This window comes from Dicentrarchus labrax, unplaced genomic scaffold, assembly GCF_905237075.1.
Source record: "Dicentrarchus labrax unplaced genomic scaffold, dlabrax2021, whole genome shotgun sequence".
In the NCBI taxonomy this organism is placed as follows: domain Eukaryota; kingdom Metazoa; phylum Chordata; class Actinopteri; family Moronidae; genus Dicentrarchus; species Dicentrarchus labrax.
In genome coordinates this window covers 15,995,266-16,020,601 of record NW_026136709.1, presented here as the reverse complement: position 1 = coordinate 16,020,601, position 25,336 = coordinate 15,995,266, and the positions used below count along the sequence as shown (strand labels likewise).

The 25,336-nt window shown below is 40.5% G+C and overlaps 1 protein-coding gene across 1 annotated transcript in view; it reads left to right on the top strand.

Moving 5' to 3' along the window:
• Positions 1-25,336, top strand: part of ptprn2 (protein tyrosine phosphatase receptor type N2) — a 126,133-nt gene that overhangs the window by 72,329 nt on the left and 28,468 nt on the right. Inside the window, exon 11 of the mRNA XM_051410947.1 lies at positions 2,852-2,916. Within this exon, the coding sequence (XP_051266907.1) occupies positions 2,852-2,916 (65 nt within the window). The remainder of the gene's footprint in view (positions 1-2,851; positions 2,917-25,336) is intronic.

The window sequence follows — 25,336 nt, the reverse complement described above, 5'->3', positions numbered from 1 at the left end:
GCTGGAGGAGCCTCTCTGAAATGAGACCTGACATCTCTTTTCCACAGTCTGTCAGGAGTATTTGGTGGCTAATTTGAAGCTTACAAAATCTGTGTGTGTGTCTGTGAGAAACGGAGAAAGAGAGTGAGCTCCAGTGGGAGGTTAATATAAGGGGTGACCAAAAAGAGATGCTGTAGGCTGTTATCTGTACAGTCAGTGACAGAACAAGCAATCCATTGGCTGGATTCTCTCTTCAGCCCAGATCCCTCCAGTTACCGGCTAATGAGCTCGGCAAGTACATTGTATTTACATTTAAAGTGGCTGTTGTGGGGCTGTCCTTTCCCTCAGGTTGATTGGAGAGTCCTCAGCTTTGATTCAAAAGTAAATACTGACCTTCAGGCTTCTTTGGTTTCACCATAAAATGGTTAATGTCAGCTTGTCAGTCAAAACCCGAGCTGCAGCCGCTGTGACGTGTATATATGTGTGTTGATTCCAGGCTAATCTTTCGTAGTTCGACTCATGATGTGTTGCGACCCCAGAGGGGTCCTCATTAGGACCAAAACGTTGTGTGACCTTTTAGCAGCTTCGCCTCCGCCCACCACCTACGACCTCACCCAGCTGGGCCCAATTACCTCGCTCATTACCCCCCTCCTAAATAGCACCAGGACCATGCAGGTACTGTAGCTATCTATGGAGAGGCAATATGTCTGACTAAATACAGGGGTGGCAACATGACGTGAAAGTGAGTTGAGACATGCCAGTTGAAGACTTTCCTCCTCTCACTAATGGCAGAAGATTTCCTTTTTTTCTCCTCTCGTCTACTTCTTTTATGTGACACTCTAATTTAGAGACTTTGAATGTATATTTGACCTTTCCAGCTCTCTTGCTGCCTCCTTTATCCTCCTTTTAGCCATCCTTCAGGAAACCCTGTCTGACACCTAAAATATAAGATGTCCCCTTTGCTGCCATGTTGATGAGGTGATAGGATGATCAATGTTTGCAGGATCCTTAATAACCAGAAAGAGAAAAGGGGAGAGAGGAAGAGCGAGGGAGATGGATGATTATCCTAAAAGTAGCGTGCTTAATTAGATGGAATGCTGCATACATTGTGGACTGAGTGGAATCATTGGGATAGATTAAAATACTAATTAAACAGGCCCTTGCCGAATTTGGAGTGTGAGGTGGGGTTCAGCTCTTCAGGGTCATTTGCATAGCCTTCATCTGGGGAAATGGGATTTAAAGGACCTGCTCTCTTTCTCTTTCTCTCTTTAACTCTCACTTTTTTTTTTCCTTTTCCCCATTACCAATCACATTCACATGCTAACAAACTCAATTAAAATTATGCTCCATTTTTTCGTTTCACTCTATAATTTGGCATAATCTATTAAGGCCCCTTTGATTTTGTTTTTCAATATAAATGTCTCCATCAAAGTGAGGAAGGGGCGTTAAGCACAGGAGGGGGAAAAAAAAAGTCGGCGAAATGTGTGATCTTGAACGATGGATATTTAACATTGCCTCACTTTGGTTTGATTTGCATGAGAATATCTTTCGTGAACAAAGCTTTGGAAATAGCATGCCATATTTGATTAGATCAATAGATCTGAGGATCAAACTCGGGTGGTGTATTAATTACTGCAAGAACAAAGGCAGGAGCTCAAGTTATTGTGTGCTGTGAATCTACAAGCACTTCATCTGCTTTCTGGCAATCTTTAGTTGTGTGTGAGGATATCGGTCAAGTTTTATTGGTAAACTTTTTTTGTGTTTTATATTTTCAACCATGCAAGCAGCATGGTTCAATGTCGGTCAATCAATGTCGGTCGCTTCACCACTTCTGTGCACACTGAAATATGTGAATTGTAAACATTCATGGTCCCCAGAGGATGATGCCCAATGATTTTGGAGATCTTCTGACTTTTCCTCAAGGACACCATGAGGTATTGTGTCAAATAGGTCAACATTTATTGGATGAATTCCTATGAAGTTTGGTACAGACATTCATGTCCCCCTCAGAGTGACTGGCAATAACTCTGGTGATCCTTGAACTTTTCATCAACAGGTCACAATTTTAATTTCACCAGTATAACTAGTAGTATAACTAATGGAATTCGGCATTTGTGTTTTCTGCTAATTAGCAAATGTTACCATGCTAACACGCTAAGACTTGCATTTTGGAGCTATGACAGTTGAAGTAAATCTAATGTGGGACGATGAAAAAAGGCTTAGTCATCGTCTCCATTTCAGTAACACACATCCAACAAAAACCATCCCCACTGCAAACCTTCAGCTCATTGCAACTCTTTTTGTCCCACATTCAGTCGCTGGTATCACAAAGTAATGTAAACACAGTTACTGATGGAGAATATAAATCAACCATGATAGAAATTGAACATGTACAATTAATCTGTCCAGTGTTGCAGTGGTGATATCGTCCAGTGAAATCCAGCCTAAACATCAGTATTTTAGCATTTTCATTATGAGCTTGTTAACAAGCTGGCAATAGCATTTAGTACAGCCTCACACAGTCTGAGCATGGCTGTAGACCCTGTACCTATTATAGGCCTACTAACCAGACAGCATATCATTCCTCAATGTCAGACTCCTGTCAGCTGGTGGACTGCTTGCTGTCTAACCCTGAAGATTGTTTTGCTTCTCCTCTTGATGAAGATTTTCTCTCTGTGTGTGTATGTGTGTATGTGTGTGTGTTGGTCAGTCATTTTCTATGACCAGTTTGACATCTGACTCATGCTGTTACATCCATTGCATCATTCTCAGTTTCAGTGACCGCTTGTTCTGCCTCAGGAACTGAAAAATCTGCTACTTTGTCATCCACTGCTCATACTCAACACCTCCTCTGCTTTTGTCTCCCGTGCAGTTCAACAGAAGCAGCAGCTGGAGAAGGAGACAGGCATGAAGATAGTGGAGGCCGGAGTTAGTGATGTAAGTTATACTGTCTAAAAATATCCGTTGTGTGTTGGGAAAAAAAGAGTGAGAGTGGGTGTGCTTGTGAATGTGTGCATCTTCTGCGTTTGGGCTCATGGGACAGGAATAACTCTGTGATTCCAACTTGTCTTGGCATTCGTATCACACCTGCAGCTTCAGTTGTGCAGCCAAACACTAATCTGCAGCAGCAATGAATTCTAAACACACATCCTTTTAAGTGTGCTGCTTTGATTACCGTCCCCCGTATTCATTTCCTTTAGGTCTGTAAGAGCTGTTGTCACCATGGCAAATAAAACACAACAAGACAAAAGCCTGATGCATTTTGTGAAACTTAAAGTAAGTGTTGATCATCACCGCAGGGCAACAATAACCAGATTATCTTGAGTGCTGTCACTTTGTCGGGGGCCCTGATGCTCCTGTGACATATTCATTGGAAAAAATTAAGAGGAGAGCAGGAGGACACTCAGGATGATCCAGATGAAAGGAGAGTAAATGTGTATTCATTCAACACTGATAAATATTCATATGTATCAGCGGTAAGGATCTAATCAAGCACCCATTGATGCATCATAGCCCTCCATGCTTGCCTGGTAAATGAGTTTCTCTATGGAAATGAGACAGACAGCCTTAGACCCCTGAGCTGCCCTGATCATGAGGCATGCTGGGAGCTAAATGGATGCGGCCTGTGCATCGCAGGACAGTTGCCATTGGCAACAACCGTCGCACACTGTATAGACAAGATCATTTTCCCGTGTTAGTCTCTTCTATGCTGTCTCCCTTTTGGTGTCACTGCCTTTCTTCGCCCATCTGCCTCCCACTTATATCTTTTTTAGCACCACATTTTCTCTCATCTTATTCCACATTGTGTCTTTATCACGTTCTTCTCAATTATCTCTGATTCACATTTTTTTCCTTTTTTTCTTCACTGTGACTTTTGTCCTGTTCTTTGTCTGCCTCTCCTCTCCTCCTTTAGATTCTTTTATTCCCACTCAGACTGATTCCTGCGCTTAGCCAGCACTGGTACAGGGCTGTGTTTGTCATATTGGGCCTATTTGTAGATAATTAGCTGCAATAATAGCCTCTCTGCAGGAGCCAGGGTGAGGGAGGGATGGATGGGAAGAGGGAGGGAGGAAAGGAAAAATCTGTCTTCCACCTCATGGGGAGAAAATCTGCGCCAGACTGTGTTTGTAGAAATGCATGTTAAGGAAGCGTGGCATTTACTGTCCTACAAATAAAGAGCTGGCAAAGTATAAACCCTGAAAACTCACTCAGAGGGCGTTTTATTAGCAACAGCTCTAATGTGGATGTGTTGATCTCACCAGTTTGTATTCAAGAAGTGGAGAGTTGAGGGTAAGTTGGGCAAAATAGTAGCTTTTGACAGGAGAGCCTGTGGAGTGGGCTCTTCAAATACATTAGTTTAAAAGGTGTTAAACCGAAAAGCCTGCTTTCAGTAAATTTGTGGTAAATTGACCACAGTTATGAGTGAATGCATGCAAGAGGTTGCCGAATGGGTCTCCTGTAGCCTGCTTCTTAGTGGCAAAAATAGAAATATGCCTGGTAAAATTGCTCATTGGATCCATAAGAGGTATAGAGCGGGAAATTAAACAAAGCACAGTATATGCTTTCCACAGACAGTACTCTTTCTCCAAGCTTGTATAAAACCACCAATGTGGTTGGTATCATTAAGTCTTATCACTGACAACTCCCCCTTCCTCCATTTTTTTATTTAAGAGGTGACAAATGACAAAACAGCTTAGGAAGATGTCCAGATAGAGCGAACGTCAATAGCAGTAGATGCGGACGAGGATAAGCAAATGTCAAAGTGGGGGGAAGGAGACATCAATCAATAGGCCCAGCAATATCTACTCCATTATAGATCGCAGGGAAGTCGGCTTCCTAAAGAAAAGAAAAAAAACACAGAAAAAACAATACTTTATGTATGTGTGGGGCATAAGGAATGTATTTCCTCACTATCATTATTATTAACAGCTGTTTCCCAAGTGGGAGCTGCACTCTTGTGGAAACCCAAAAGGCAAATGGAGGTGCTCTCACAGCAATTCATGAGTCCTGTAAATGTGTGAAAAACTGCGAGGAGGAAAAAGAAGTGAAGTGGAAAGAAATTCATGGTTGACGTGTCCTTCTGGTAGCTTTAGCAGCAACTGTCTGTATTCATACTGCATTGAAACCATACAAATAAATACACATATCCATGCTATTATCAGACACTTAGTACTCTAAATGTGGAAATAAGCTCTGGCAGATCATACCACGCCTAAAAGGCAAAAAGCTCTGTGACTGTGCATCCCTCACCACCGCTTTCCCCTGCCTCCTCGTATCTTCTTCCGTGCAGGAGGGGGGTCAGTGAGTCAACCCCCGCCCCTCCAAGCTAGAGACAGCGACCAGGCGCCAGGCAAAAGGGTTGCTTGCGCTGGCAGCCACAGACACAGCATGGCTGGTACCAGTGGGGAGCGTGGAGAAGGGGAAGCCAGGGAATAAAAGGGAGGCTCTGAAAGATATTTTTTGAAAGGGAGGGGCATGTTGGTCAGATGTTTTTGGAAACGATTTCTATGGTTTGAAAAAGGAACACAGAATATTCTTTAATCCTCTGACAATTATCACACTGTATGTGGGGCCAAAAGATACAAATATAGCTAATCTAACTATTGGAAATTGTAGCTTCTAGTCCACTGAAATTTTTTGTTAATGAGCTTGAAATCTTACTTATCGCTCACAACGTGATATTTAATCTCTAAAAATATTTTCTAAGGTTAAATATTTCCCTGCTAATATTGCCCCAATCAGTGTCTTCATGACCAGAATCTTGGTCTGTCAGTAATGATTCACACTGATATGAGCTTTCTTCTGAATTGAAAATGAAATATTAAATAAAATAGAAACTATACAACAGTTCTGACAGCTGAGATGACAAAACTCCACCCAGACAGAAGCTGAGAAAATATTGCCTTATGTAGCAAATCAACATTTTGTTTACTAGGGTAAAATATTCCCAAATATACCTGCTTAATTACAATGAATGCCTAATGACCTATAAAACATTTTAAACTGCACACTACAGTTTCCCCAGATTCCTTTATTCCAATAGTTCCGGATATACTTGCAATATGGAAATCCACATTCAGCCTGCCTGTAGGAGATGGTGCCCATGTGATTAAGTTGGTAGTTAAATTGAGATTCATTGACATTTTGACAGCAGTCTCATGTTCGAGATAACTCCGGCATACAGCTTATGTGAAGAGGCACTTATTAAGCATAGAATTCCCTGAGCTGCATGTCAACTGATTATTCAACCACTAAATGTAAATCATATATGGCAGGCAGGGAGTCTCTGCACTGTGCATGTGTGTATTGTTTGTGTGTATGCATGCAAACGTGTACAGTTAATGTGTGCAGTATTTCTGTCTGTGTGGCTATAGTGTCTGTGCTTAATGCATATGTAATTGCTATTTAAAGGGCTTAATTGTGTATTTTTCTTGTCTTTCAATGCTAATGACATGTGTCTATATGTAAGTAAGTCACTGGTCTTCCATTTGATTTCTACTCTAGTTACATAATGCAAGTGGAGGCAGGTGAAGCGATCATGTGTCAATCAAAAAGAAGCTGCTGGAGAATGCAGTCGTCTTATGATAGTCAAAAGCTCACATTATATTTCTAATCAAAGAACTAAGTGCAGAGGCACAGAGGCAAAACTCATCTCAGAGAAAGGTCACATGTAATGATGACCCCTCCCGATGGATTTGAAGGCTTTCTTTCCAATATCCTGTGCCATAATTAATGCAAAGGCACATCTATTTGAGAATGTCCTGACAGGCTTCCTCGAAACGATACTATGGTGCATGAGGTTTTGAGTATTATCCCATTTCTTTTCTCAACAAGTTCAAAGTAGATAACAGCAAACTAGTGCAGAGTAAGAATGTTTACATCTTTTTATGAACTATTTACTTATTATCTTTCCGTAGACCATCTACATGATGAGTTTGTATATACTGGTTGGTTGACCTGCTGTTTAATATGCTAAAATAGCAATGGGGCTTCTTTCGGTTATGTTTAGTGTTTGTATTTATCATAGCCATGTTAGTGGCATGTTTCGAGGGATGGCAATGTTGCCAGTTGGTCCATCACTTTGGTTCAGACTGAAATATCTAAACATTTACAGGATGGGTCAGCACAGCATTTGTTTAAGATATCCATCGTGGCCGGATGCTGTATCTAACAACTTTAGTGAGCCCTTAATTTTCCTTAAGCCATAATGAAGTCTGAATTTTATTTTGTTCAATTTGTTGGTTTTTGACCAAATACCAGCAAAACTAATCACATTCACATCATACTCACATCAGCATTCTGCTAAATAGCAGATGTTAAGATGGTGAACATGGTTTTATACATTGTTTCTGCTAAACATGTTAGCATAGTCATTGTGAGCATTTTCAAATGCATGTTAAATCTTTGTGGCAGTTTGTCCCTGCTTCTGTTATCCTTTTAATATAATTGGATTGACTGTCCCTTCACTTTATATATCTTTTATTTTAAAATACAACACAATGCAAACATGAGCAACAAAGACTACATTTGTGCAGTCACCCTTAATGCACTCAATAGGATCCAATAACTTCTGCTTCAAGGATGATCACTTTAAATTTGCATTTTGTTTTGCTGGAACATTTTCTCATGAATATTTATTTCCAACATTTTTTTATACATATATATATTATGCGCCTGGTTATCAGGCAATATCAGTGCATTTTGCCTTCCTTTAATCTGACAAAGCAGGAATATTGTAGCATATACCACTTAACAACAAATACCATGTGCAACCATCAGCGAATGCAATTCCTCCGAGCGAATGGGACAAATCATTTTAGAGGGGACTTCAAAGGAAAACCACACTGACCATTTCCTACCAGAGAGAAGAGAGAGAGACACAGGCTGAAATAAATAAATAATTGTGATAAGAGTTGGACAAATTGATCTTGTAACGGCATGGGTAGATGCTTTACTTCAAAACATATTTCCTGATGTTGGTTTTTCAAGCTGTTTTTTTTTTTTTTTTTAAGAATAACAAGACGAGGAAAAATATATTTTTATGTTAATTTCGAGATCTCTTATTCTCATTTAAGTGTGGATGTAGCTCCTCAGTGGAAATTAGAGTGGCTTGGTTGCACTGCAGGGTATATTTTCTACCCATCCTGGTTGTATATTGCGTATATGTGTACTGTTTGTATCAGCCAATCAATTCCACGTTGGCCCTCAATTGCCTCTTCCACATTGACAACCTATCCAATTTCCTTCAGACACTGTAATAAACCCAAACAATGAAAAAATTGCCGCCTATAAAAATTTCAACAGAACAGGAAGGCCAATCTGGCTGTTTTAAAAGTGGCTAAAATGCCATTACTGTGGCAGATCTGGATGTGAAATGTCATATTGGAGTAGCCCCACTGTGCCTGCAGCCCTGAGTAACACTGCCTCTGTGGAGACTCCAGCTGCCTCCCACTGATGAAAGACTGTCCAGCAGCTCCGTTTCTCAGCAACCTTTTACCATCACCTGACCTTTGGACTGCAGAAATGCCTTTGATACCATGCCATGCAGTTTGGTATTTGCCTCTCTCTATATCATGACGTGTGCTTTCCCCCGGGTAAGGGTGGACTTGTCTGTTTTTAATGAGTGTCAGAATGTAAAGTGTTTACTCTCCTACCTTTTGCTTCTTTTATGTTCCGCTGCCTTTGTTAAAGAGTAGTGTGGTTACTGTGTATAGTTGACACTGGTATTTTTATTCAGCCTGTTGAAGGGCAATTCCTCCGCCTTTTGTAAGGAATTAAATAAGATACTTTTTTTTCTGGTGCATTCATCTCTTCCTGGAAATAAAGGCTCAAGGCCAAGGTGGCCTTGGAGGTGTTATGGAGATAGATAAAATTATAGCAAAATCCACTAATGAAAACTCTTACACTGTTATAAATCATCAATCTTCGATGTTCAGTGCTTTCAAACATTCATTCTTCTCCAATCTGTGATTTTTAAGAATAAGTAAGAGTTCAGCGGTTAATGCTGTTGCTTTAAAGCCACAAGCTCTTGGGTTCCAGGCCTTTCTGTATTTTTCATTTTCGCAAATAATTACTTAATAATTTTTCTTTAATATATCAGAAAATGGTGAAAAATAACTGTTATAATTTCCCAGACCTTAAAAGGAAGTTTTCAGATAGCTAAGTATAAGATATTCAGTTTACTATCATATACTGTATGACAAATAAAAGCCTTGAATCCTCACATTTTAGAGGCTGGAACCAGAGAATGTTCCACCCAAAACTTAGGACTATAACGTACAAATTCAGGTCTCATGATTATAACTTATAGGCTACAAATATTAAAAAACAGAAGTTTATATGTGTTACTGTTTTTATAATAAATACAACTACCCTACTCAGTTTATTTAGAACAACTGAGTGCTGCAAGTGTAAACAAAGGCTGTGTGTAGGATTTTGTGGCATCTAGTGGTAAAGTTGTAGATATCTACAGTCAGTGTTTGGTTTGTCCGTTCTGGGCTACTGTAGAAACATAGCGGTTCAACATGGTGGACTCCAAGAGGATCCGCTCCCTCCATAGATAATACTGGTCCATTCTAAGGAAACGAAAACACATCAATCCTTTTTTTTCAGGTGAACACTAAACACTAATGAAAACTCACCTATGAATATTATATTTGATTTCTGCCAATACACACACGATTGCTATCATTAAAGGAAATGTTCAGTATTGAAGTTATTACAGTTCATTTGTCCATCAACCTGACAAAGCAAGAAGTCAGAAGTACTGAATTAACTAACTAATTGGTTGGTGTAGATGACAGCAGTATGCAGCATAGTGGCAGAAAGATATGAGACTTTTTGCAACTAGAGTTGTGATCTGTTCTCAAACTGCAACATGTCCTGTTCTGTGGCTGCTTTGCATTTTGGACAGTTGAGGCTATTGTCAGTAGGAGAATTTTAAATTCTGCCTCTTCGACAGTACCCTTTATGTTTGTTAAATGTCAGTAGAAAATGGTGAGTCTAGAGAGAGAGAGAGGCCCTTGAGCTTTGACTCTGACATGACACCAAAACATGATGTGTAGTACTGATGGTTTGAGAAAAATCAGTTGTTTCTATTTTAGTCATTGTGCCTATGCTGCGGTTCCACCACAGCATGCCATCTACTGTTGGACAGTTATCCACAGAAATTGAATAAGAACAGTTAAAGTAGGAGGAAGAATAACAGTAATTAATCCTGCCATTCAAGGTATAGTGTGTATTTTCCTGTTTAAGCATATATAATATACACACACACACACACACACACAGTATTTGATTGGAATAACATACAATTATTAACTAACATTCCTCTCGGATTAATAATACTCGGCTCTGGATCTGTTAGAGATTACAGCTTTAGCTTCACCATTTTGGTTATTCAACAAAATTCAACTCATACTTCAACAACTCTCAAAGCAGACTTAATAGCCCCAATGACATCCTTGTGGGTGCAGGTTGACCTGCTTGGCATATTTTAAAAAGAAATAATGACACTCTTGACTGCAGCCAGAGACTGCCTCCCCACTGCTTCTCCTCCATCTTTGCCACAGTGAGTGCCCTATGTGGTGATCATTGAACTCATTGAACTACCCCCGGTGTAGGATAGGGCTGCACAATATGGTAAAAATAAACTGCAATCATTCTGACAGACATTACAATTTGCGATATGATTCACAATTAGTGGGAATGATCGTTTTTGTATCACAATTTGCATTTTTACTCACAAAAACCATCAAATTCATGGACATTTGCTGAGGTCTGTACCAAACAAATGTGTTTTCTTACATCTGGAGAACAATATTTGTAGGACAGAGAATCTTTGCAGCACTGTAGTACTTCATTATAATGCTGTTTTGTGACACATCTTATCCAGATCAAACAATTGCAGCTTTTGCAATTTGGATATTGCACTTTTGGATATTGCGATTTCAATAATATTTCAATTAATGTAGCAGCCTTAGTGTAGGATAGCTTATGATTTCTGTGCTGCTATTAAATTCTTATAGTACCTTGTAGACCGCTAATGGAGCTGACTGCAGCTTTAGAAAGCTCTAACAGATTGAGGCTAAAGCTACATGCCCCTGGCAAAATCCTCAGCATATGACCCATGTTGAAGACAAAGAAATAAAGAAAGAGCATTATTATTGTATTGCAGTTTAGCACTGAGTCCTAGGACTAGAATAATAATAAGGCAAAGTGGAGACATGACGTCCATCTTTTATATGACGATGATTTCGACCTGTTTTGGGGTTGGTGGCGTCTATATTTCTTCAAATCCAATAAAGAGCAAGTTTAACTAATGGTCAACTGATGACTGAGATTAAGTGTTTGACTCATTCAATACCTGCTTTACCCACAATTGATAAATACCAGTAATCAGCCTCCTTTTTAAAGCATGAGGTAACTTATATCTACAGGTATGACATTGTCCTGCACAAACGCTCTGGCTGTTCATGGTAATTTGTCAACTGGTGTCTGGCAGTAGCAGCAGTAGGGTTGAGGGATGGGTGCCTGGGGGAGGCTGAGGGTAGGGGGGGAGGACCTGCGGTGTCCACAGCTGGATACCATGGCAGAGGTTTTAAATGTCAGCATTGAAGGGGGATGTGGCTGCCATTTGGCCTGACAAGCTGCATGCCAAGGGACTGGCAGCGGGAAGCAGGGGCAGGGTGCTCCCGGTCCCGGCCACAGAGCTCTCACCTTCTGCCATTTATCATGCAGCTACTTGCCTAGCGCATCTGGCACCTTAGCATTGACAGCAGCAGGAAAAGCCGTTGCTGCAGGCTAACCAGTGGCCCATGGTAATCTTTTCAACATCACAACAAAATTAGGGCAGTAGTATTTGTTTGAAAAATAAATTCAGTCCAGAGTATCCTATAGTTTAGTCATTGAGATAAAAGAAGTGTTGGGAAGAATTACATTATTAGATTATTGTGAATTTCCAACAATGACATTCTTATGTTAGTGATAGGGTGCAAGTAGCAATCCAAGCACTACACAATTATCATCTTTGTTTATATCTAATGGAAATTACACATTTAAGAATATGCTGTCGTCATACGTCCACCCTGATGTATACATTTTTAATAGCTGTCTTTTTAGCAAACACAACATTTTGAGTTTGTGGTTGATGTGGTGCAGTTGATTAATTATTGCTCAGTGAGCGCACAATACGGAAACCACTTTGCTCTCAGTAAATTAGAAGTAATCAACTGTCATATCATCTTTTATTGACTTTAATTGACTGTAATTGTGAATCCTGCTGTAACTGCTAGTTACTTTCAGCATGGCAAGGTCAACTAAATTGCCTGATGAGCTGTTATGGTCTTTTATATGATGACCTTGACTTGGGAGGAACCGTGGTGATAAAGCATGAAATGAAACTAGACCACTCTGCTTCTAAGTGGCTTTAGAACATCTACTCGTTGTGTTCACTGCTAGAAAATACTATTCTGTAATGACCTGGCAATACTTAGACATAGCAATAAATATTTAAATGACAAATATTCTGTATATTATACTTGTTAAAACAACACATAGCTATAAGATTTCAATTGAAATAGCTACATATCAGATCTACCTGATATGTTTTCTCAAAATAACTTAACTATTTTATATAAATGACTATATATTATTCTACATTAATTTAAAAAACCTAGTAATTTTACTTTACCTGGATCTGCACCTGCTATTTAATTTAGTTTAATAACCGTTAATCTGACAGCATTCAATAACTGATGCTAATTAGGCCCTTTAGCCATGAACTGAAGACATTTCTTTAATGTGTTTTCTTTAATATATGTTGTCTTTCAATCCTTGCAAACGTAGCATAGATGTGAAGGTAAAAAGCAAAGATCAGACGCTGATAGTGTGCTGTGAACTGGAGAGGCATCCTGCTGTGATGGGATTTTTGCTTTACATATCACAGTCATGTCCATGTGTACAGGGTTGCCAATGTGCCTATTTACATTCACAAACATGCTCATCATGTCGGGTGTTAGCGGCAAATGCACAGATGCGGCTAACACCTGACGCGGTGCAGGTGGATGTCTGTATAAAAATAGGATTCTACAAGTGTACCGAGTCTGAATAGTACACACTTTATGCCCAGATACACATGAAAACCAACACAGTTTCATGTTTGCAGATAAAAAACAAACACAACGACAGTATGTCAAAGAATAATGATACAGTCAGTGACAAATAATGTATATCACCTTGATTTTTCTTGTAATTGTTTCCTAGTTTTATCCAAACCCTTCATATTTATGTACATTTTGACAAGAGACTTGAACATGGACAAATGAATCAACAAACTAAACATCTCCCAGTCTGTATAATTGTGAGGAATATAAAATGTGTAATTTTCCACTTCTTCATCAACATCAAGAACTAATAGAAGAAATTACATTTCATTGTTGGAAACAACAAAAGGCAAAAGGATCTTGGCAATCCAGGTCCATGAACACATGCAATCACATGTCAGTCACTATTCATTACATTCTTCACTTTGAAGAAGGAGGGAAAAAAAGACATCATCACAGCTTCACAAAAAGCCATACAGTGTAATTATGTTTGTGGGTGAAAATAGGCTAGATTGATTATATGCATTTACAATAATGAGCCGTCAATGTATTATTACGTTACAGAGCCATCAAAATCTTGACATAAATCATAATTAATTTTGCCTTCAGAATTTCTGATCAGCCATACTTTGTATTGTTGTCAGAGGCTGTGGAGTGAAGAGATGGGAGATGTGAGCGACAAACAGGCGGCTGATACCATACTACAGCTGTGGCAGCAGTCTCATTAGGGATTCACAGGGGTTTCTTTCGACGAGCAGCGCTGCTTGGTTTGGCTCGGGGGCAGACTACTCTTATAAATCTGCTGGAACTGTGAGACAGACAGGCCGATAGACAGACAGACAGCGAGACAGCGAGACGTGCGAGCTGGCTGGGGCGCTGGGCAGGCAGGAGTGTCAGCTCTGTTCGTGCAGAGGATTGTTTTGCAGCGTGAGGCCCCTGACTCTCCCCCAGCTGATTGGTGTGGCTTCATTAGCATGGGCTGCGGCTCCTCCGATTTGCAGTAATTAAAGAGAGAAATCAGAGCGCTTGCCTCCAGTCCAGACACAGCCAGTGCCTGTCAAGTGAGATCGCTGTGGAACAGATCTAGCGTTCCTGGCCGCCTGCCACTCCACAACCCCCCCCCCTCTTCTCACTCGTCCCTATAGTTAGAGTGAGTCTGGAGGAGAGGTATGGGGTGTTGGCATCTGTGCCAAGTTACCCCCTAAGTAACCCCCGGGGTTACACAGGCACACACGCCTCTCCCTGCGGGCGAACGCTGGGCCAGCGTTGTCATGGTGATAACAGGGGAAAATGTTTAATGAAGACACTGATGAGAATTTATGAGGCTGTGGCTGTGTGCATTTACAGGGATACGACCCTTAGCCTATCACGCACTGCCTCCTGTGGTTGTACATCTATATCTTCACTTACACAAGCTGTAGTTGATCATGGGGGCGTATGCTCAGGCAGGCGGCCTCAGCACGCAACACCCAGGTACAGTTGGAGACACATGGCGTTGGTTGCCCAATGAAGTTAATCCAGAGTGATCAAAAATATGTATTGTTTTCATTTAGTCTAAACTGGAAGAATCAGTATCCACTAATTACTTGAGAGGCATTCTCATGTAGGCAATTTAAATACAAATTGCATTAAGGTGACTATGCAAACACAATGGTGTAAATTTGACCATAAAAAAGCAGCGATTGCCAAACGTGGATAGCTAGCAATCAATATGCCTTCCACTGACCAATGGAGCCATTCGATTGGTTGTGTTTTTACACAGAAGTTCTTTTTTCAGTTGTTCTGAGCATCTTTCAAGTTATGTCTTGTCTCCAGTGTCTGCCAGGGGTCTCATGGAGTGTGCTGGCATTTACAGGGGACGCCACATTCAACAGCAGTTCAACAGCCCTTGAGAACATGCCATGTTTGATTCATTTTAAGTATACTGCTGACCTTAGTGTGGACACAAATGGAAGGCCGTCTGGAGTGTGAGGTCCCCTGGATGGCACCTTAGCAGATACAACATAAATGGCCACAGATGCATACCTTTTCATTTTATCATGGTTCCTTAAACTCCTGCCATGACTTGGCTCAAACACGTCAGACTTAACATAACTTGACCTGATTGACATGCAAAAGTGACTGGGCAGAATTGGGCAAAGGCAGACGTCCGGGATCAGGATTTATCAGCAACCTTGGCGTGCAAAGCATCATGAAGCATGTTGTAGACATTGATGAATTAGGCAAGAAAATTTGGACACAGCTGCAATTGGTCATACTACATAGGGGAAAAAATTGTCTTGTCCAGTTGTCATTTTAGTTCCCGATACCCCACGTCTTTTGAATGGAGCCATTATTAGGCTGATATCCTATAGTCTGATCCTGTTATTACTAAAATCAGTTAAGGTAGCACACTGATTCAGCTGCCTGGAAAAAGCACCCGTCCAACACAATCGAGACCTGACTTCAGTCCCGAACAGCTTCTACATTTTTCTGAGATTTTGGTGGAACTCTTTGGCCAATCAAATTCAGGACCACTGAGTTGTGTGTTTCAGAGAGCTTGAGATCATATGTGGACACAGGTGTCGAGAGGACACATCCTGCTGAACCCATGAAGTTATTCTGTGCTCTCCTCTGAACACTTCTCTTTGTCCCTTTACTGTCAGTCTCAGTATCAGAGTCTCCCAGCCCACTAAGTCTCTTGTGACTGGGGTTTCAATTATGAATGCTACCTTTGACTACCTCTGTTATTCTGCGGCAGCCCACATATCCCTGCCTGCCACCACTCATGTGTGACTTGATGTATTGTCTCACTGTTTTCCCCCCTTTCAAAATTAATTGCAGTTTTATCTCTCCCCAAGATAAAAAAGCCTGCCGAGAACATAATAGTCTAAAAGTAGTGTGGATTCTATTCAAACAAAACAATTAAAACCTTGGTGTTTTCCTTGCTGTTTTTGACTGTGGAAGTGTTGGATGAGATTTTTAGTGGCGGTTCTTCTTTTATCTTTTCACTCAATAGAATGAAGTATTACCTTCAATTACCTTTCGTGATTGGGTTGTGTTTTAGCAAACTCAGATCACATTCTGGACCTGACCATTTTATTTGGTGTTTAATGACTTTTCACCTCCAATGTCGTAATATCCCTCATCAAAAACTAATTACATCTTGAAAATAATTCTTGTCATTGTGATTAATGCAAATCTGAGCTTAATTTGCTCTGTCGCACACCACCGTGCAAACATCTTCACTGATACTGAGTTGATTTTACTTCAGTTTTTAGGTGTGAGCATCATTTGCAAACTTCGTTTAATTAATTTTGGCTGGCATTTCAGCAAACATGAACATTATCCTTGTCAGACATATTGCTATTGTCAACATAGCTGCCGGTAGAAATGATCATTACTGTCAACCAAAACCAGTTGTGAATTAAGGCTGCACCTTTAACAAATTAAGAAAAAAGTAAATCACCTAAACTTTCACAAACATAGTTGACGACTTGGTCTAGAATTAACTAACTTAAATAACAATTCAAATTAGCTTTTCTTTGTGTTACTGGCAACAGAGCCTAAAAAGGAGTTTATTTAAGTGATCATTTGCTAAGCTTGTTCACTATCTCCTATAGCTAAGCCACCTTAATTATGCACAGCAGGCCTGTTAAAGGTCCAGTGTGTACCATTTAGGAGGATCTATTGGCAGAAATGGAATATAGTATTATGTTTTTATTAGTGTACCTGAAAATTAGCCTTAGAATGAGCTGTTTCCTCTTATATGGAGGCCATGTTGAACTGCTGAAGAGAGGGCAGTACACGCTTGGAACACTGAACTGTATTCAAATGGTTGCAATCTGCAACTTCAACGCAAGATGCCACTAAATCCTACACACTGGTCCTTTAAGCTTTACTTTACCAAATGTTGCATCAGTGTGCATTAGGGTGTAGTATGAGTGATACTCTGCATTTCCAAACCCAAATAAGACACAACAGCAGAAACGTTTTATTATTTTGAGGTGTTGCAGGTTTAGTTTAAAAAAAAGGCCCATCCAGTGTTTCACAGTATTTCTCATATAATGATAGCAGCACGCTAGCAACATATCAGTTAGTCTTTATAGTCAAAGGTAAGAACATCATATCATGCTATCTAGCTACACTGCAATACAAGAACAATGCACTTTCAATGCTGTTGCCAAAGACCGCATTTTCAGCTTATTTAGCTGGTTAGCAACAGCTCATACTTCTGTTAGCATCAGTTGTCATTTCAGCAGCTACATTGACGGTCACTGGAAAGAAATGAGAAGCTGTTCCTGTCAACCTCTGTCTGAAATCAAGGACCCATTGTTTCAAAGATTATCAAGAATTCTGAATAGTAAATAAATATACCAACATTACGATATGTACTCTCCGGTTTGAGAAAGGTTCAGCGGTAGTTGAACAGAGAGAGGTTTTGGCTGACCGCTTTTTGGCCTGTCGTTTTAACCTATATATCATAAATCATCTGTAAAACTACAATACGCCCTACATGTAAGGCGAATGAAATGATCACTAAATTTATACCACTTTGTTGTCATCCTCATAGATTACAACAATATTTCCCATCATTTTACAGATATGGTGTGATTTTCTACTCCAGGCTGTGATGCCACAACACTGTTTCCTTTTTGAAGTGCACATTGTTGTTGTGCATGTGTGTAGGTTTGCCTCTCTGCTTTAAATATAGTCAAGATGACAGGCATAGCATTTACCTTGATGTTTACTGCTTTGAACTACTTGGCATGGGCAATGCCTGGGCTGGGATTCACATAAGAAAGAGGCCTATTTGAACAAGCTCATCTGGGGAAAATACCAGAATGACATGGCTGACACACACACAGGCTTTGAATGGTTCCTCTCTGAGCAAGTGATGAGCATGAGACACAGCAATTCAAATGTTTCATGTAAAACCCAGAAATGGGACCTTTTTGTGTGTCTTTGAACATCATCCATTAGGAAACATGGTGTTTCTCTCTCTCTCTCTCTCTCTCTCTCTCTCTCTCTCTCTCTCTCTCTCTCTCTCTCTCTCACACAACACACACACACACACACACACACACACGCGCACACACACACACACACACACTCACCGAGACACAATGCATTTAAGACATTCACCTCACTGTCAAGTTTCTGCACCTTAAGTGATGTTTAAAAGGGAGTTTAGACGGGAGAGCAAAGTGCCTCCTTTACTATTTTATCTCAGTATAAGTGCAAAATCAAACCGCAGTGTGCCAACTAACAATATACCAAAATGACATGACTGTACTGTGAATCCAAATAGACAGACTTCTTAGCCAAACTTCTGCCTTATATGCGAGCTTTGTTTCATTATAAATGTTAAAGATAAGCATGGAAATAGAACATTTAAAACGAAAAGGAGTTAAACCCCAGATTAGGCCAGAGCTTTTCCTCTCACACACATCTTGTAATATCACTTCAGCAATAACAATAACAGCTGGGGGATCTGATAAAAAAAAAAACAGAACAGAACACCCAAATGTGTTTTGTTTTGCATACATCTCTCTCTCTGCATTACAGTTCGAAGCTAATCCTCCAACACCTTCCCAAATGGAGCTGCAGCAACAGTCTTGCTCAGATATTATTATGAATAATTTATTGCACCCCATTTCAAAGAGCCGAGCCGAAATCCCAACTATTTTTGGTGTAATGGTATCACGCGTTAGTTAAGTCTGCAGGTACACATTGCAGCTGTTGGTTTCTTGTGCAGCGCTGTGGTGTGCAGCAGTGTAAATGGCATTAGCCCCTCACTGATATCATTATAGTGTGATTGGTATGTGAACCACTAGCTCAGTGTGCTACTGGGCTGGTGTTCTCTTCTGTTTGCTGAAATATATTACATTTTCCGACTCTGTGTCCAGGCTCCTTGCAGGTATACACACTCAGATACATGTATTGTACAGTATGTGTACGTGCCCATCGGATGTGTATTTTGCGAGAAACCTCGACTAACAACTGTGTGCATGTATATTCAGATTGAACACACAGGGACTGACATGTAAATATGTTGAAAATTGCACAGCCTGCAGGTGCAAGCAAATATCTAAGCAAGTTATTGCCTCTCCATCCCTTTTTCTCAACTCACATACATGTGCATCACTGGATGTATCTGCTCTGCAATCTCAGGTATTGCACTTGATCATGACATTTGTTTAACATTCCTCATGCCCCCTCTCTCAGCGACATGGTGAAGTGCCGCATACCTCTTTCTCCCGTTGTTTAAACACGCTCGCTGCTTTTCCATCTTTTTTATTAGAAATGTGAAGTGTGTCATGGAGGCAAACACCAGAGCAGCGTGAGAGAGAAGGACAGATAAGCCTTGCAGGACTCCCAGCGACTGTTCGAACATGTGTTACCCTGAGGAAGTACTTACTGGAGGAACACACAGGCGTGACAGCATCCATGAATATCGCCAGTGACCATAAGAGTGACTTCAGTATGTTCCTGAATTTGACTGCTTGTTGGTTTTTTTCTGAGAATGAATCGATGCACGTCAAACCTCCCTGGTGTGATAACCATTAGCACCGGCCTCGCTGGAGGATGTGACATGAGTTGTGAAATCGTACTGTGTAGTGCATAGTGGTGGCGGAAATGTGTGAAAATGTGTCCATTTACGCAGAGTTCAAGTGAAGGAAAACAACAGGTGCCAAAGTCAGACTTTCCTTCAAAGAGCAGGTGAAGATGGTGTCTAGTTCATAGTAGACATTTTCCTTTTTCCTCCTTTTGTCCATCCACTGCGGTGTCAGGGGAATACCCTTGTTTGGATGAGTGTGGATTTAGATAGGGCTGACAGGTGGGTGACCAGGGTATCTTGTAAGAAAAAGAGTGAACAGGGCTCTCTTCCAGTTCGCCAGACAACAGGATAGATATGATCGTATGGTTGACTTAATGTAGGGGCTGATTTTCTGGGGATTAACTTCTGGGGACACTATTTCTTTCTTTCTAGTAATAAAACCACTCACTGACAGTCATGATAAAAGTCTCCCACCATGTATTACTCTTGCATCCGTCTTGCATTCGTGCAACAGTGAGCACTGCAGCCGATTCTTTCTTAAATTCAAACTGAATGCTGGAAGATAAAAATGTGCCTCTCTGACGCCGAGTGGTGGGACCATTTTTGTGCCCTCTAGCAGGCGAAAATCTGAATTTGGATTCTGAATAATTCCTGATAAATGAGTTTGCCAGTGTGCAGAAAGCATGACGTGAGAAGTGTCACTCCATGGCATATAGGGAAGGAACTCATTTTGTTCCTAGTCTTTTTTAGTAACAAAACCAGCATAAAAGAACAAAATGCATGGATAATTTCAGTTTTGTTTGTTATGCACAAGGTCTAGTATTTAAGACATTTATGGATGCAAAAAAAAAAATTGTTGAGTCAGTTTGAGCGTGTTCTGCTTCACATTTTGTCCCCGCGGGCCGCCTGGTTGGCTCTGCTTTTTTGAAGGTGGGGTGGCGTCCGATGCGGCCACAGACTCAGGCTGGACAGCGAGCTCGTTTTTGTTCTCCCCTTCACATTGCCAACTCCAGCTGTCACACAGAGGGACAATAGAGAAGAGGAGGGGGTGCTCTCTGAATGGAAAAAATAAACTGGAGAGCCCCCCGTCACACAGCACCCCTCCTGCCTCCCCCTCCCCAAGACTCGTCATCTGCATTTGACAGGACCCCCGTTCTCCTCTCTTCACCGCCCCTTTTCTTTTTCTTTCTCCTTTTCTCTCCCTGTGCTCTCCATAATCCCCCTTTCTCTCTCTCTCTCTCCCTGCTAAGTGCAGCTGTTGCTCTCCATTGGATCTTTTTTTTTTTTTTTTTTTCAGACTGATTGCTAATTAGGATAGCTTTTTTGGTGAGTTTTATCTTTAAAACTTGTTAAACTTGCAATTTTCCTCTCTTTTTTCCTTTATTCCGGCAGATCTTGGAGGGAAGCAGAGAAAAGACTTTAGCCAATTACACACAATTTACTTTAGGCTGAGCATTTTTCAGACTGCACCCAATGTCCCATGCAGCATTCATATAGTTTACAACTACTGTACTGTGTGGTAGCCTCTTATTATAGTGCTCACTTCAGCTTTGAATGCAAAAAGCCTACTTTGAAGAATAGACTGCCCCATCTCCCTTATTCTGCTCACATAACTGAATCCCTGGGAGAGGGAGCAGAGGAAAAGGAGAGCCTGAGAAAACAGCAATTCACACACCGAACACAGAGACCCCTAGTAGCTCAACAAATGAGTGTCTAGCCCTATGTCCATTCATATCGCCCCTCGGTCCGCAAGCCTATTAGCCAGGCATCGCTCCTTGAACATTCACTGTCGACAACATGTGGAGGCATCGCTATAGCAACCAGTGGATATGACATGTGCAATGGACGGGGACTCCTGAGCTGCTGAATATAAGGAGGGGCTCAGCCTTAACTAAATGATCGCAAAAAACCCAACCCCACCACCTCCCCATCTCTTTTCATTGGCACAGAGACGCTGAAAGGACTCACTAGTGGGGCTTCTGCACATTCTTCCGAGGCTCGGAAAATCAGGCGGGCATATCCCACATTCTTCTCCCTTTTCTTATTCTCTCCGACTCTCCCTTTTTTTTTTTTTTTTTTCCTTTTTCTTCATCTTCGTGTTGAAGCCGCGGTCTTTTGTTGGCGCTGGGGGACGCATGGGACCCTCGCAGGGGAACTTTTGGAGAAGCGGACTGAGTGGGCGGCCGGGACGCACAGACGCTTCTTGGAGCTGCGGCGGGCGTCAGTGGTTAACCATGCTCTCTGGAATACAAGACTCAGCATCCTCCGTTTACTGCGAAATGTGCGCTCTGCCCCGCGACATGGATTTGGGTAATTATCTCCTGGCTTGAAACGTGTGTGTCTGGGTTTTCTTTTCTTTTTTTCTTTTTTTCCCCCCGTTTTTAGTGTGCAAGTTTTAATGCGTCAAATGCGTAAAAGGCGCGGTAAAGGACCGGCTTTGAAAACTTGTCAGCAATCGTAACATCACATTGAAAGCTGGTTTTGCTTCCGATGTGAATGCAAATGATTTTACGTGTGTTGCAGAATATTTCACGAGCTGTGGTTCCACGGTTTCATTTCGTCTCATCCTTTCTGCTACGATAGTCTGCCGGAGATCGAATCTCAAACAGTTTATGGGATAAAATATGGTCGAGCATCGGGAAAAAATACGCATGCAAATATAGCCAATGTAAACGTGAGCTCGTCGATGCATTCCTTGTTAAAACTGGACCTTGAGCTCGGTGGTTTGCTGTGTGCACATCTGGCTGCAGCGGACAAAGTTTCTGTGCAGGTTCATCCTGCCTGGTGCTGCCCGGCTGCAGCTCCAACTCAGAAACCCTGAGATCTGAGAGCTGCTAAATCCTCTCAGTGTTTGCACAAATTATTCTTTTTTTAAATTATGTGTTCAGATAAAAAAAATGAACGCAATTAGCTGTATCTGTTATAAATCTAATGCAACTGAGCTCTCAGTGTCGTGGTCTTAGATTTAATTCCAAAAATCTTGATTGATTTCATGTTGCAGTTTTTTATGTTAATATGAGTTTGTTCTAATGAAATTGCTTTATTTCTTTATTTCTCAAATTAATAATTGTGTTCAAAGGTTTTTAGAATTTAAATATGTGTGTGAAATGCAGGACAAACAATTTCCACTAATACTGCATTTACATAATTTCAGTAATTTTATAGAGTACTTGGTATCTCAATGTTTTCTGTGAAAAATAGCATGAATTTTGCATTTCATGTGTAATCTTTTTTTATTAATCGCTGGTCTATCAGTCGCAATTTATTGCATAGAAACTACTTAAATTCAAACCTCTTAAATCCTCAATTGTTGGTGCAACTTTTTTTTTTTTAAACCTTGGTTTAGGGTTGGTTGAGGTTTGGCAGTTGTGTGTTTGGGAGGATTTTCCTCTTGTACTTCTTAAAGGTATTGTGATGTGAGTGAATGGATGTCCAGCCGCCCCAACAACACCTCTTTGCTTGACCTTTCCTCTATCATTTGAATAATCCAGAGCACCGAAATCCATCTGCCCCTTGTCTCCTCTCAGATTGGCCAATTCACCAGACAGGGGCAATGTGAATAGAAGAGGGAAACTGAAGAGGAAAGTCTGTTAGAGGCAGAGAGTAGTAACTCCAGTGAGCAGTGTCGATTTTAAAGGAATCAAGAAAAATGAAGTTATTGAGGTTCAAAGGGTGAATTTTGATTATAAATAGAATTCATGGAGGGAAAAAAAAATCTTTACTCTATGGTAGTATTTCATGTCGATCTTAAATATCAATGCAAAATCCTGCTCTAACATTTTATACTAAATATTTTTTGATTATAGTAAAAATTAGTCAGATTTATTGAAAATAAAAATTTCATATATCAATACTTAACAATTCAAATGTTTTTTTTGTTTGTTTAAGTGAATAATTTTAGTTCAGTGTTTTTTAATATTTTAAACATTTACATTACAAGTATCTATTTTAAAGACGCACTCAAATACATTTATTACAAAAATAAAATAAAAAAGAGAAGGGACAGACCTCAAAAGGCCCATGAAGGTAATTGTTAGCCTCACATCTCCTCCCTTTTCCTCCCCCTCTTTTTCTCTCTTTCTGTATCTCCTCTGGTTTCTTTCTAACACGATTACCGCCTTCAAACACTCTTTTATGCTTGCAGTGCATTTCAAGCCTGTTTGCTCCCACTGTGGAAATACTTTTTATTCATTTCAAGGTGTTTACCTGAATATTTTCAAGAATAGCGGCAGATTGGAGGAGGACCACGTCTTTGATTAACTCGATAAGACTTGTTTTGTTTTTTTGTCTTTTTTTTTCAGAATAGAGAAAGGATTTTAGTCGAATATAATAGCCTGGAGTTGTCAAGCAGGTTTGAACCAATAGGTCTATAGGGGGCACTTTGGTTTCAGAGGCAGCAGTCTTGAAGCACTACACCGATGTGACATACTGTTTCTACAGTGCAAAATATGCTGAATATTATATATATCTAATGAGGGTTTTCAGGTGCTATATTCAGTTGTTTATTGTGTGATTATGTCAGAGATGATGCTGGTTGAAATACATTCTCAACAAGTACTTTAGCAAATTAAAATTGTGTTAATTTCTAAGTGTCGTTCCTGCTGCCTGTATGTTCATTTGATCACCAAACACAGATGAGTCACTGGATTGAGGCCATTTCTCCCCTCTGTGCCCGTACATGAGCCTCTTCAAACCTCTCAGTTGTTGCCTAACCTCTTAATGCTTGATTGAAACTACATGCTCGAGCCACAGCAATTGCAATCAACAGCAACTGTCGTCAGGCCCAACACAGTAATCGAAAAGACCTGGGCATCCACACAACCGCTAAAACATTGGCAATTACGAGCCACAAGGTCAAACCATATTGTTACTGGTCTCAGGTGAAGTGTCTTGTTTTGAAAATGGTATAACAAGATGTAGCTATCCTTCAGCCGGGGCCCATTAGACCCCTCAGGCTAAATGTCAGAGCTCTGCCATTTCTTTTCTTTTCTTTTTTTTTTTTTTTTTTTTCATGTTGTAGATTTGATTCACTTCACCCATCAATCTTTCAATATTGCATGCAGGCAATTAGGAGCCTGCTGATGTATTTGTGCACTGTTATTGATATTGCCCTTTTGCAGATGCATAGCTATTGGCATGTATGCAGCTGATAGAATTAGATCAAAGACTGTGGAGAAACTGGCTTTTATAGAAACTCCATGTTTTAGTGTCAATCATAGAGGATAGTTTGTTTGTTTTTGGGAGATAGTATTTTTCTGTTTTTGAGAGTTAAATTAAAACTAACTTGGCAGGATGTCTGTATTTTATTGAATCAGCAAAGGCAATCTTTAAAAGTATGGCTTTATTTTAGGTATCATTAATTATCCCTCCCAAACTGCTCGTAATTATCGCTGTTATGCTCTCAAAATATTCTGTATCACTGGGGCCCACAGGGAATTTATCATTACAGTAAATGGCCACAAGTGGACCAATTATCAACACAAAGGGCAATTCTTTAACCTACGCTGATAAAAATCTCTTAGATGATATTACAGCACATTAAAACCTGCCATAGTGAGACAAACCCTATACCTTCCTGTTTGAATTAACATGCAGTGTGGGTGTGAATATTTAAAAAAGGATTTTCTATTCAACTGGTGGTGGATGTGTGAAGGTCCAGTCGGTGTCTCTCCAGTCCTGGTAGCCATTAGCTGTGCAGCTTGGGCCAGGGCCT